Consider the following 12,716-nt stretch of genomic DNA (forward strand, 5'->3'; position numbering starts at 1 on the left):
GTGTGGTTTGTCTTGAGCTGTGAATAGACCTTCAGCTAATCCTTAGGAGTTGAGATTTACAGTCTACTAACGTTTCTTATAACATGAGTATCCAAGAAGGGATCTGCAGTATGCAGCCCTGTATGTGACAGATATTCTGGACAGGAATTGGAAGCTTCTCCTGAAAGCTCACGGAATGGCTTATTGAACAGGAATCCCAAAGTTTGGGAGCTCTTAGATGGCAGTGCTCCCATTTCTGATTACAATGCAATTGATTATTTTTTCTTTTTGTTTTTTTCCCCATCCCACAGTGCAGTGAGATGCTGATTGTTGCTTTAAAATAAACTTCTGTTATTCAGGACTGTCCAAATTTCACTGTTATGATACTGGAAAGAGGGGAGGGAATGGGAAGAAGGAAAGAAGGGGGAGAGTGAACTCTTGACTGTGAGGTCTTGCTGAAACAAAGTGCAGTTGCTTTTTCTGTTCATTTTTATTTTTAAACTGAATATTAACGTGAGAAACTGCAAAGCCATGGCTTTTCCCACTCTACTGTTGTTGAAGACAGAGCTGTTTTGGGGGATAGGGAGTATCAGGATGAAATGATGTCCCCTGCAGTGGGAGTGTTAGGCAGATTTCAGGCATTGCAGTTTTCTTACCGTGGAGAATTGTCTCACTTGGCTGGAGACTATGCTAAAATCTGAGCCTAAACAAGGAAAAACTGCTTTCCTTCTCATAAAGAAACTCAACTCCCAGAACAAGAGATGAAGAGATGGCTTTTTTGTGTGTCTTACTTTGCTTTTGACAAGGGGTTGGAAGTACATACCTTGATCTTGGAGTCAGCACCCCAGATTCATTTTCTGTGATGAGCAGGAAAATGAGGAACTTGTGAAAGCTCTTCACTTTGTGCAGAGTTGCTCAGTAATGAAGGTCATACGTATGCTGGAATATGAAAGGTCTTAATCTGTTCTCCATTTGTCTGCTTTAGGCCTTTCACCCCCTTCTTACTCCTTTCCGGCTCATTCTGCAGTCGTGCCAACAGAAGCAGCTCTATATCAGCCATCTGTACTCCTGAACCCGCGGACGTTCCAGCCCTCCACAGCATACTACCCTGCTGGGGCTCAGCTCTTCATGAACTACACGGCGTACTACCCCAGGTAAAGCAGAGGAGGAATCAAACAGGAACAAAGAAGTCTTTTTGCAGCAAATGCACAAAACTCTCTCGAAAGAACACTGTCTGTCATGCTAAAGGCTTGTGCTACCAAGATCAGCTTGTCCAGTACCTTGTTCAGGGAAACAACTTCAGGATGCCTAGGGCTTTCCCAAGTTTTAGAGTATTTAGAGTATTTTTAAAACATAAGTCGCATGGTTACAGTGGGAATTTTTTTGACATGCCTCTTCAATTTGTTTGCGTTGTTATGCCCTCTGTGGGAGCTGATGTGTGCACTATATCTTCTCGTGTCCGTAAAGAAGCCCTTGGCCCCTTTTCAGAAGGGGTGGATAGGGATCTGCCCTTATAACTTTTGCTGCCTCTTTGTTTTTGTAATAAAGTACAATTGACCTTCATTGTGAAAAATCTCTTGTTTACTTATTGATGAAAGTATTGCTTTGAAGTATATGTATATTGAATGCGTATGTGAGGCATATGTGCCTTGAAGCATACATTCCTGACCTCATGGACACCTCACACAAAGGGCTTTTGGCTCTTCTGGAGATGTTGATGCTTTCTGCAGAACAGAGACTCTTGGAGACTCTTGGTGACGCTTATTCTCTGCAGTCATGAGGCCCTGAAAAGAGCCATGTTCCCATAAGCTATAAAACACTCCTCATCTGTCAGAGAACCTGATAAAGAACACCGAGTTTTCTATCAGGTTCTGAGAAGAGTTTTCTTATCTCTGGAAGAGGGTCCAAATAATTACTTATGAAGTTGTTGACCAGTGCAGGCTTTGTAGCACCTGTAAGATAAACAAAGTTTTCTTACTACTTTAAGCTAAACCAGATTGTCTGTGAACTGCTTGTTTTTTCATTAAAGTGTTTTCTGCACCTATGCATTATTTTTATAATGCCTTCTTGACTGTCCTGTCCTATGGTTATGACTTGTTACCAAACTCAGCCTCTTTAATGTAAGATCAAGAAAAATAAAATTCCAAAACTTGCACTGGCAATATAAAACATGTTTCTCAATATAATAGCTCTGTATGTCAAACAGTAGCTTGGTGTGACTTTAGCATATTGTGTTTCTTATGGTGACTATAGAACAGCTACTACAGACTTAGCACCAAGCCCTACAGAGACCTCACACTGAGTAGGGCCCCACATGAGTCCTATTGCTGGCTACTTGGGCTGTTGGTTATGTTGGTTACAGCCTGATCAATCCCAAGTGAAAATATCCTTATTATATCCTTAACTAACTGATGTGCTATAAAATTCTTTGGAAACTATATAGTAGTTCTTATGAAGATTATAAGTACCTGTCTCTTTTTTATTATTCTCTCAAATGAAAAGATTTCTGGAGCGAACTTGGATGCTTTTCATTTCATACATCTGTTTGTGATCTGGAAATCATTTTTTCTGTCCAGAGTAAATATCTGATATACAGACAACTTGTGTATGACTCTAGTAGTAGCAGTGATCCCTCGTAGCCAGTATCTTGCTAGGTAAATAATATTTTTTTTTTTTTTTTAATGCACATTCTCATACTTTACTTACTGCACCTTTTATAATCAGCTCCCTTTCACATAGCAATTGGAACTTGTAAGTGGATTTTTCTGGTTCTGAAGTTTAATTCAAAAGAAGTTAAACACGTGCAGCAGCAAAGTGTGGAGTATCTTCTGTAGTAAACGGTGCATTTAAATGCATGTACATGGAAAGGCAATACAGAGCTGGTGCCTAATGATCAGACAGTGGTTCATAAATCTACCTAGTGAATATTTATAGCAATAAGGGAAGTTTCTCTGACTTGCTGCCAAAAGGTTCTACAGCCTGTGTTTTGCAAGGTCAGATGGGTTTATAACAGCCAGTTCCTTTCCCTACGTGGTAATCAGCAGAGCTGTGGTTGGGGGAGGATTGTTTTGGTTTTTTTATGTATTGGAAACTACCGAAACTCTCAGACCATCCTTAATATTCTTTTAACTTTAGCGATGAAACACGAGAACATAAAGAAATGGATGCTTTCTATGCTAGTAAGATAGCTTTGGTGAACTACTAATGAAAAGGAGAGCGAGCAAGTTATTCTGGCTCTGTCAATCTTTGATATCTCAGTTCAGTTTGTAATTTTATCTAGAAGCACGTTCTTACAGCAAATTGGTGGTCTCTATTGCTACCTACTCCCAAGCTTCTGAGGGGTTCATGGGAGGGATGGGTTTCTTCCTTTGCCTAATCCTGGACAAACAGTTGTGCTAGTATGTAGGAATTTATGAATGGCTGAATTACTTGGCAACTGTTAGCAACAGTTAGTTTAACAGTTTAACTGTTAGTTAAACTGAAGGGTAGGTGAACACAGAAATGATATCTGTCTCAGGAAGTCTTTTGAACTTGAAGTAACTGGAAGGATGTTCTTATGCTTGGTGTCCTATGGTAAATGTGTGCTATTAAACTAAGCTGGGAAGGTGAGCTTAATTCACTAGCATCTTTGAAGTGCTATTTGTTTGAAGAAGAGATTGTTTCTGCTTTTGAGCACAATGAACTCTTACAATGAAAATATGATTGTATCCAGCCAAGCTAAGTTAAATAACAGGGAAATAGCATCTTAACCCCATATATGTACAGCTCTGTCCATTGCAGTGATTTAAATTGGTGCCTTTGTATGAGGTAGAGAGGCATGATTCTGGTACTTCCTGTATGAGGAAATCCAAGGTTATATGGTAGTCTACCTCCACGTTCTCTTGCTATGGACTGTTTTTTTAATCTGAATGCTAATTTTGTTGTGTGCCTCCACAGTCTATCATTATGTTCTCACTCATAGATCTCAGTCAAACAGTCTCAAGGTCTGAAAGGTAGCAGAATCATAATGCCATTATCAATGGTTATCTTCCTTCCAAGACAGTAAAATTATCTTTAGAAGCAAAACACAAACTAACAAAAAAAGCCCTCAAAATTCATAACGCTTAAAACAAGTTGCTGCTGGTAGCAGTATCAGAGATCAACTTATACCAACATGGTTGCTCTTAAAGGTGTGAGTTCCTTTTGTTCATGGAATATACTGAATGTGCTAATGTTTAGTCGGCAGTTCTTACTGTCATCTTCTGACTCATTCTTTGATATCTGGTAAAACATTCAGATTATTGGGGTGATTAATTTATACTGAAACATTTGTGTAAGCTAAGTGAGGAAACCAATTTGAGGAAGGTTTGTTCTTTTGCACATTTACAAAATGTTCCTTGTTGTGAGAGGTGACTTTTTTCCCTTGTGCCTTAAGGTACCTGCATCATCCATGTAGGTGGCTGTGTTTTCTTTCTTTCTTTTAAACTTCACTGGTGATGACAATGCGATTTCAGGTAACTCAGAGAACACAGATGTTGCTGGATGCTTCTCTTTACTCAGCAGTAGCCTTCTACTGGAGCATTGGGCTGTGGTTCCCAACACTGCTTAGGGCGAGCTGTTGTAGTTTTGTGGCAACCAGCACATCTGGCACTGTTCCATCGCTGCCTGTTGTCACACTGCTGCCTTGCGTGGATGGGACGTGGCAGGCTGGTTAGGTGTGTTGTGCAGCGGGTTATCTGCTTAAGTGCAGGGATAGCATCTCTGCCTAAGGAGCTTTTGGTGTCTCTAGAGGTGGAGGTGTTTGTCTTGGTACACAACTCCTTAGTATTTAAAGCTTTTTTTCAAAAAAAAAAAAAAAAAGCCTGTGAGAACAGCATGTGATATTTGTCTGTTTAAAGGACAGTCATAGGGATTTAAATGTTTCTATTTGATTAACAGATGACCTCATGATTTAGCACTCATACTTTGGTATTTGTCAAGTTATAAGGCCTTTCTTTCTTTAAAAATGCATAAACGTTTCAGCCTTAGAAAAGAATTGTTGTGGTTATGTAAATGCTTTTGCTTTTTAGTGTGTCTTGTTAGATTTTTGAGAACAAAGTGCCAGGTTAAAACTTCCAGCTCTGGTAATGACACCACAAAATGGACTTGTTGCACCCTCTCAAACTCTGTGAATCATCTCTTAAAAAGCTGTATGTGGAAGTTTTGTTTCCTCCTGCTTTGGGGCTGTTTTCCAGTAATGAGTTCCACAAGTATTATGCTGCAAGTTGTTGTATGCATGTGTGATAGTCACGATCTGTGCCAGCCCAAGAAGTAGCTGAAAATCCCTGTTGGGGAATCCTTGTTGAAAAATATCCCCTTGTTGTAGGGTATCGGGATGATCTGTTATAATTTTTGGTTTTCTGTTTGCTACTTGCATACTTCATTAAAACTGAAGTTGGCGAAAGTGTGTAACACCAGCAGACAGGTCCTACAGGTTGCTCTTTCCTGCCCACTCTCTTTTCATGTCTTTGTCAAGCTTTATCTAGCAGTGTTTCTCTGTGCAGCACAGTGAGGGTTGTGTTGTAAGACTTACCTGCAATACAGGCCCTGGCCTACAGCATGGAAATTAATGTAAGCTGTCAATCAGTAGCCTGATGTATGGATATCTTCAATATCTGTTGTCACAGAGCAGAAAATAGTTAATACACAACAATCTGAACCCTTTTTCAGGGCTACAGAGAACAAAGCTGCAGAAAAAACAGGGAGAAATCTACAAGGAATGAACTGAAACCTGCAGATTGTGTCTATGCATGTACCTGCTCCTAAGTGCAAATAGTGCTGGCACGTCTATGTTTCTATCAACTGACCTGCCAAATAGTTGGCAGAGGTCTGGAAATCTGCTTGGTTACACACACTGACTGCTCCCAGCTCTCACCTACTTTCAATATAAATCAGGGCTTCTTTCTGGATATCATTATCTATTAAGCAAATGCACCAGGGCGGGGAGGGGAGAGATAGGAAATCAAACAGGAGAGGCAGTGATCCTCAAAGTTTCTTCATAACGTTTTAGTGATGAATGTTCAGGATCCCTTGAGGCAAATAAATGCTGTCTGAATGCCAGCATCAACATGTGAGGACTTGTTCTTGCACCCAGAACTGATTTCTAAAGCTTAATTGTGTTTTATTTCGAGAGTCTTTGGAGAGTATTACAGTCTCAGAAATATTGATTTGGAAAAAATCCAATCTGGTTGTCAATTAGACCCAAGCAGAAAGATCAACTCATATGGAAAAAAAGCTGTACTGGGAAACGCTTCATATCATATTTGATTTCAGGAATTATATTGATGTGAAAAGAGTTGAGATCTTGCACTGTATCATAGTACAGTGATATTAAGCATGGCTGTAGAAATCTTCTCTGGCCCTTTATAAAACATGTCAGTACTTGCTTTTGGGCTTTGTTTCACTGAAGAATTACAGAATTGGATTGCAAAGGAGATTAAAGACCATCCAGTTCCAGTGCCTTGCTATATGCAGGGCTGCCCCCCACCAGTTCAGGCTGCCCAGAGCCCCATCCAACACGGCTTTGAGTGCCTCCAGGGATGGGGCGTCCATAGCTCTGGGAAGCTGTACTGGTGCCTCATTGCCCTCTGAGTGAAAAATTTCCATGACATCTGATCTAAATCTCCCCTCTTCTAGTTTAAAACCATTCCCTCTTGTCATATCATTATCAGATCACGATAGCTTAGAACAGCTGCTTGCTGGTCTTGGATGCTATCGACAGCATCCTCTATCTGCTGCCTTTCTGCCTTGAGTGAGCACCATTCTAGGTATTCCTCTGCTCTTCCTCCTGGAGGTTGACACCCTTCAGTTTGAGGAAATGCTGAAATGGCAAAAAGCAGTTCCGATGCTATCTTGTACTGGAACCTCAGTGCAGGTACTGCCTTTAGCCTAATCTGTCACAGAAGCTGTTTGTCTCCAAGCTGGTGTTGTGAATTAGCAAGTGCTCTAGAGTCTTGGTGCAAAGTCAGCATTGCTAGCAGCTGTGGAATGTTCTTCCATTGGATGCATTTGGCAGGCAGCTGGTGGAGAGCACTGTCCTGGAGCTTCTTTCCCAACGATGGATGGGTGCATCTGCCACAGGTTTGTCTCATTGCTGCTTAACAGCATCTAAAATTTTGGATCATGTACGGCATGTGGCAGTGAAGTCCGAAGCATTGGATTGAGCACTGTTGGGCAGACTTACTTTCAATCCTTTAATACCATAAGGTGACCACTGAATCTTGTGTTTGAGAAGTTGTATATACATATACATGGACTATGATAGCATTTTACTGGAAACTAGCAGAGTTAATAATACTATGGAAAAGGCTTACAAGGAACCATTATCATCAGATATTGCTTTGTAATAAACTTACGCTGGAGAGTAGCATCCTTACGTAAAATCTTAACTCCCTATGGCTGTTTTTCTGACAAAAAGCTCCAAAGTGATGTAGGTGACTGTCCCCTATTGGCATGAGTCCATCTCTGCTACCTAATGGAGCCCTCAGTGAAGATTTGTTGATGAAGGTACGCAGGAACACAATACTGTGGGAGTAAACGAGCATTGTAAACTGCTCCTATGGAAAACCAGCTCTCCTGCTTAGATGTGGTTAGTTATTAACTGTTGAAGAATTTGTGCGAGTCCTCAGTTATGTTTACTTTGTGATACCTCTTGAAGACCTTGATCTGAGGAGAAACCATGACCATATGCATGCTGTGTCCAGGAGCATCTCTTGTGTGTTGGAGCTGCTCGTTGTCATCTGCTGGGACTGAGCTGTCTACTTCAGCACAGACTGAAGATGACTAAGGAATTTGTGAGCACTGGGAACTGAGGAGGGCAGAAAGCAGCGAGAACGTATTTGCCTAAAGATGTACCTACTGAAGGTGCAGAAGAACTGGAGAGGATAAGACAGTATAGGACTCCTTTCTACTCCCCTGTCTTTCCTGCTTCAGAAAGCCTCTCGGGAAATCAGCCTTTAGGCTAAAGCTAGTCAGTAGCTAAGGATTTGTCACAGATGTAAGCAAATGAAGGACAGGCAGTCCCTAACAGAGACTTTTCCCATGCTGTTTTTAGAGCCCTGGGTTTGGAGAACAAAAGTAGAGGTGATTTCAATCCAAGTGGAAATACTTCTGAAAATGGGAGGTGCTCGAAGACGAGCAAAGGAGATAAGAAAATAGTCAAGGTGGCCTTAAGCAAAAAAGTATGAGGGTTTTTCATGGTTTTGTTTCTTTCTTTTAATTCAGTTTTCAATAATATGTAGAAGTCATGACACTTCTCAATATAATCATGGTATGTGATAGACCCACCTAATAGCAAATGTGTTAACTTGTCCCTTAGAGACCTGTAGAGTTTCTTGGCTTTGGTGGTGCAGGAGGTGTGTTTGTGTCTGAAGCCAAGGACCAGTTGGTTGTGGCTGCTGGAGTCTGCACGGTTGCCTTGAAGAGGATACTGTGTGCACCCATGTGCTGAGCTGTTAGGGAGGCTACTTATCCCAGTGTAGATTCTATTGCTGAATGGCTCTTGATACCATGGCAATAGACACATCACAAATGTCTAACTACATAGCCTGAACTTTATCTGCCCAGAGCTTTAATAAAGGTTGAAGTAGCACAGCCAGCTGCTAGCTCCCTACTGCACTAGTTTGGCTTCTGATTGCTTCTGTCTTAACTTGTGTTTGTAGCATGCAGCAGAGGATGGACGTGTACGCACAGGTGATCCGGCCAGGAGAGTGTCCAAGGAATGGATTTGCATTTAAAGGTCCCAGCAGTTAGACTTTCTTAGAGAAGGTAAGGATAACAAACCCCAGGAGGCAAGTCTGGGGGTATCATAAGTTCTTGCTCCAGATAGACACCATATTCAACACTGCTTTTCATTTGCTGTTCTGGGAATATTGTTGTTCTCTGCCAGGTCTAGGATGGCAACTGATTTGTAAGATCTTGGCTATGCTGAAGCCACCTCTGAAAGTATTCTGACTATTCCAGTGTTTTGTGGGTTGCTGCTTTGTGTACTACCTAGGGCTCCAAGGGTGTTGAGGCTGAGAGCCTCAAGAAGCTGTTCAGAGACAGCACTGAGGTGTGGGGATGTTACTCTGCTAGCAGTGCACTGAAGCTTTTAGAAGCAGGATGTAGTGTTGATTAGACAGAAGGAGCCACTTTGCTTAAGTAACTGCAAAATCTAGTTCTAATTCTTGAAATTTAAGCTCCACTGCTGTAAAATTGCAGCAATGGAGTAGATGGTGTTTTTATAACTGGCAGCTACTTTCTTGCTTTTGTGAGCTTCTTGACTAGACCATTTCAATCTTTCAAGCTTGGTTTACTTGATCCTCTGTATACGAGCAGTCAAAGGGTGAAATCACCCAGAAAGCATTTGTGGAGGAAAACACAAGTAGAACTGAAAAAGCAGCATATTGATGGCTGCACTGTGTGCTTTGTTGTACAGCAGTCTTAAAGGAGCATGTGGAGGTATACTTACAAAAATCCTTCTGTAATACCTAGTTTTTTAAAAATCCTAGTCAGACATGAAAAGGTCTTTTTAAGCAATTTTCTTTACTCTCGTCACCTGTTCCTTGAAAAATAACAACAAAAAAAGCCCTCCTTTTTCAGTGTGTCCTCTGACACAAGGGCAATTTCAGCCCCAAGCATAATCTACTTCTGGACAACTTCTTCACCTGCAGCTATCAGCTATTTGGATCCCTGCAGAGTACAGTGAAACATATCTGAGGACAAAAGTGGCTGTCCTTAGTCAACAAGCTGGTTTTTGGCTGGGTTGATAAAGACAGACCTCATCATACAACATCCCTACTATAGCTTGAGACCATAGTTGGATGCTTACTAGCATCAACACAACGGTGCACTGCATCCTATCCACACCTTGCTCTTTGTTCCGGATCTGGATCTGGAAAGCTCTACCTGTTGGGAAAAGGGTTCATATTTCAGGCAGTTTTCACCCAGTCCAGGTTGCTGAGTTTGAGGGAGGATGATGGCATTGCCGCTTCGGGGTTGGTGGTAACATTGCATTTAATTTTCCACAACTTCTTGGTTTTCAAGGAATGTGGCAGGAGTCATTTAAATCCTATGAATTTAATGTGAAAACCAAAGTGAGAAATTCTTTGCTTTCGATCATGGGCTTTGGTGACATGCAGCACTCTCTTGTGCAGATTCCTCCAGCCTTTCTGTTGGCTCAAAGAACTGCAGCAAGTCTAGAGTGGAGATCCTGATTATTTTCCCTGGTTGCTACTGCTCAAACCATTTGTGCTCAAGAAAAGTCATCAGAAATTTGGAAATCATCGTATGGACTTCTTTAAGCTAGTGCACAATTTTCATAGGTACACACATTGTCATCAGATCACCAGGCCCTTCACTGAGAGCACAGATGTTGAACTTGCACAGTTCCTCCAGGTTTCTTGTTGAATAATAAAGTATTAAGCTGCTCTTAACATCGAAATAGTTTAGCCTGGACTTACAAACTCTAGCAATAGATCCTTTGGAATATAAAAGAGCTTTTAAAATTAATCTTGCACACATATCAAACTTCTTGAAATGTTTTTTTAAGAACTAATTTTGTATTTGATATTTTTATCGAAGTGTTGCCTTGTACATGTTTGTCTGATAATTCTGTGCAAAAGAAGTCTCTGTATGCATGCTTGGTCTTTCATCTTCTGTTTAAGAGAAGGAATTGGGACCTGGTGTGAGGCCCAGCACCCAGCCTGTTTTAAGGGAGCATGGTTTATTTACATCTTCATTACACTGTTATGGGTATTGAGAAGTGGGGTCTGCTGCAGATGTTGAGCTTCACCTGGGTTCTTCCTTCTGCTATGCAGCTGGGGGCAAGAGATGCTGTTGTGTTCTGTGGTGCCTGTGTAAGTGCTGAGGTGGGCTGTGCTCCCCTGCTCCACCTTGTACAGATAGAGAGGTGGAGTTCTAGGGTTCTTGCTTGTTTCTGTGGCTATCTGTAAAGCTGTTTCGGCAGTTTCTGTAAAGCTACCTGGGCAGGGTCATCTTATGTTCCTCTGAAGCAGTAAATGGTTATGGAATGGCCAAATGCATAGCAGTGCCTTGCTTGGTACAAAAATACAAGGGGAACAAAGAGGGTGGCAAAGCAGAGAAAGCCTTCCAGACAAGGTGAGTGATGGTGGAAATTAGGCTGTATCTCTCTTTAAAAATTAACATTTCCACCTTCATTTTCTTCCCCTATTTCCTACCTCTCCTCTTTCTTGTGAGATATTTTCCCCCTAAAAACACCAACAAAATAGAACCATGCTACCATCTCAGCAATCTAGATTTAAATTTTCTTCTGGGATGCTTTACACTGAGTCTGATGTATGAATATTTATGCACTTCCTTTAGGTTTTCGCAGGAGCTTACTGTTAAGAGTTGCTTAAATGGGGTTTTGTCTAATGCTGCTCTCCGTGGTTGAGGTATCAGTCTGCCTGACACAATACAATGCTGTTTGACCAGGAACAGTACAATCTTTTCCTTGTTTTAATACAATGTTAAAAAATAAGAGAATTCCATCACAAGTTTTTTTTCTACTAAAAATTCCTTTCATTTAGAGTTGGAATTTTTTTTTTTGAGCATAGAGGAGTTCCTAAAACTCCCACCTAATGTTTTATTCTTCTAGAGGCACTTTTGCACAAGGAGTAGTGATGGAAGGAGGGCAGTCTCCCCTGTAAGCCCTTGCTCCAGCAGCCATGCAGGACTGCGGGTGCTCCTTGGGGTGTGCTGGCAGTGCCATGCTGCTGTGGGGGCCTAGAAACATCCCACTGGCTCTAATGGGATCTGCCACTGCACGTGGGAAATGCTCACTTTTTTGAAAAAGCAGATAGTGCTTTTCCAGGGGGCTGCCTAACAGTCTTCCCTCTGATAAGGAGGCTCTGTTATTGGTGCCTTTTTGGCCACTTTTGATAACAGTGAAGTTTCTTATCTCACGTTTCCTACAATGCAGGTTGAGCCACCAAAATCAGACCGTTTCTAAGCTACTGAATACTTGAAGTGTTTCAGTTTTATTTTGGTCGGTGGATGTCAGTTTTTCTTCTTTTCAAAGACTGCAAGCTGAAAGTAAATATGCATTGATTAATACAACTTGCACACAAATACCCCAAGTCTGTAAGCATGTAATTAATACTCTCTAATGGAAGCTGCATCTGGTCTGCTGCCTGACGTCCCCGCATCACTGTGCCCAGAGTGGGCTCAGCTCGCACCAAAGGAGCTGGGCACATTCAGAGTGGTTCAAGCTTCCTTCTGGCTTTTTTCACCTCTGGTTTGTGATGCTGGTCGGTGATGGTGAGGTGCTGGATTGCAAAGCAGCTGCAGAGTCAGTGCAAACCTGCTCAAAAGGTCTGGACTGGGAATCAGTAAAATGTAAAGAAACATCAGGGTCACGTGGGGAAAAAGTGATTAACTGCCAGTCAAATGTATTATTAAAGTAATTAAATATCAACCAAATTGAATGTCATTTATTTCTGTGCTGTCTGGGCTGTGCATGTCAGCCTGGCTAGGCAAGATGCAACAGCCCTCTGTAGCCCTCTGGAACATCAATAAACCATACTCCAGCTGTGCCTGCCTGTGAGAAGGCTGAGATGCTGAATTATTGCATCCAAAAAGTGGTCTGGAAATCCAAACTGTTGTGTTGGTTTTTTTTTTTTTTTTCCAAGTTTATCACACTGATTATCACACCTCTACCTACAGAGTGTGTCCGTATGCATCTCTTGGTGTCCCATGTGGAAGTCCCTTCTTTCCAG

General features: G+C 41.6%; 1 protein-coding gene across 3 annotated transcripts in view; it reads left to right on the forward strand.

Moving 5' to 3' along the window:
* Positions 1 to 12,516, forward strand: part of ESRP1 (epithelial splicing regulatory protein 1) — a 32,200-nt gene extending 19,684 nt beyond the window's left edge. For 2 of the 3 annotated variants that reach the window (XM_052704347.1, XM_052704348.1), the window contains exons 13-14: positions 965 to 1,133; positions 6,900 to 7,113. In XM_052704347.1, the coding sequence (XP_052560307.1) occupies positions 965 to 1,133; positions 6,900 to 7,098 (368 nt within the window). In that variant the 3' untranslated portion in view covers positions 7,099 to 7,113. Of the gene's footprint in view, positions 1 to 964; positions 1,134 to 6,899; positions 7,114 to 8,657; positions 8,764 to 10,133 lie in introns of those variants that run through there. The other variant, XM_052704349.1, reaches the window with a different exon arrangement.
* The last annotated feature ends 200 nt before the right edge of the window (positions 12,517 to 12,716 follow it).

This window comes from Tympanuchus pallidicinctus, unplaced genomic scaffold (genome assembly GCF_026119805.1).
Source record: "Tympanuchus pallidicinctus isolate F22 unplaced genomic scaffold, pur_lepc_1.0 scaffold5, whole genome shotgun sequence".
In the NCBI taxonomy this organism is placed as follows: Eukaryota; Metazoa; Chordata; class Aves; order Galliformes; family Phasianidae; genus Tympanuchus; species Tympanuchus pallidicinctus.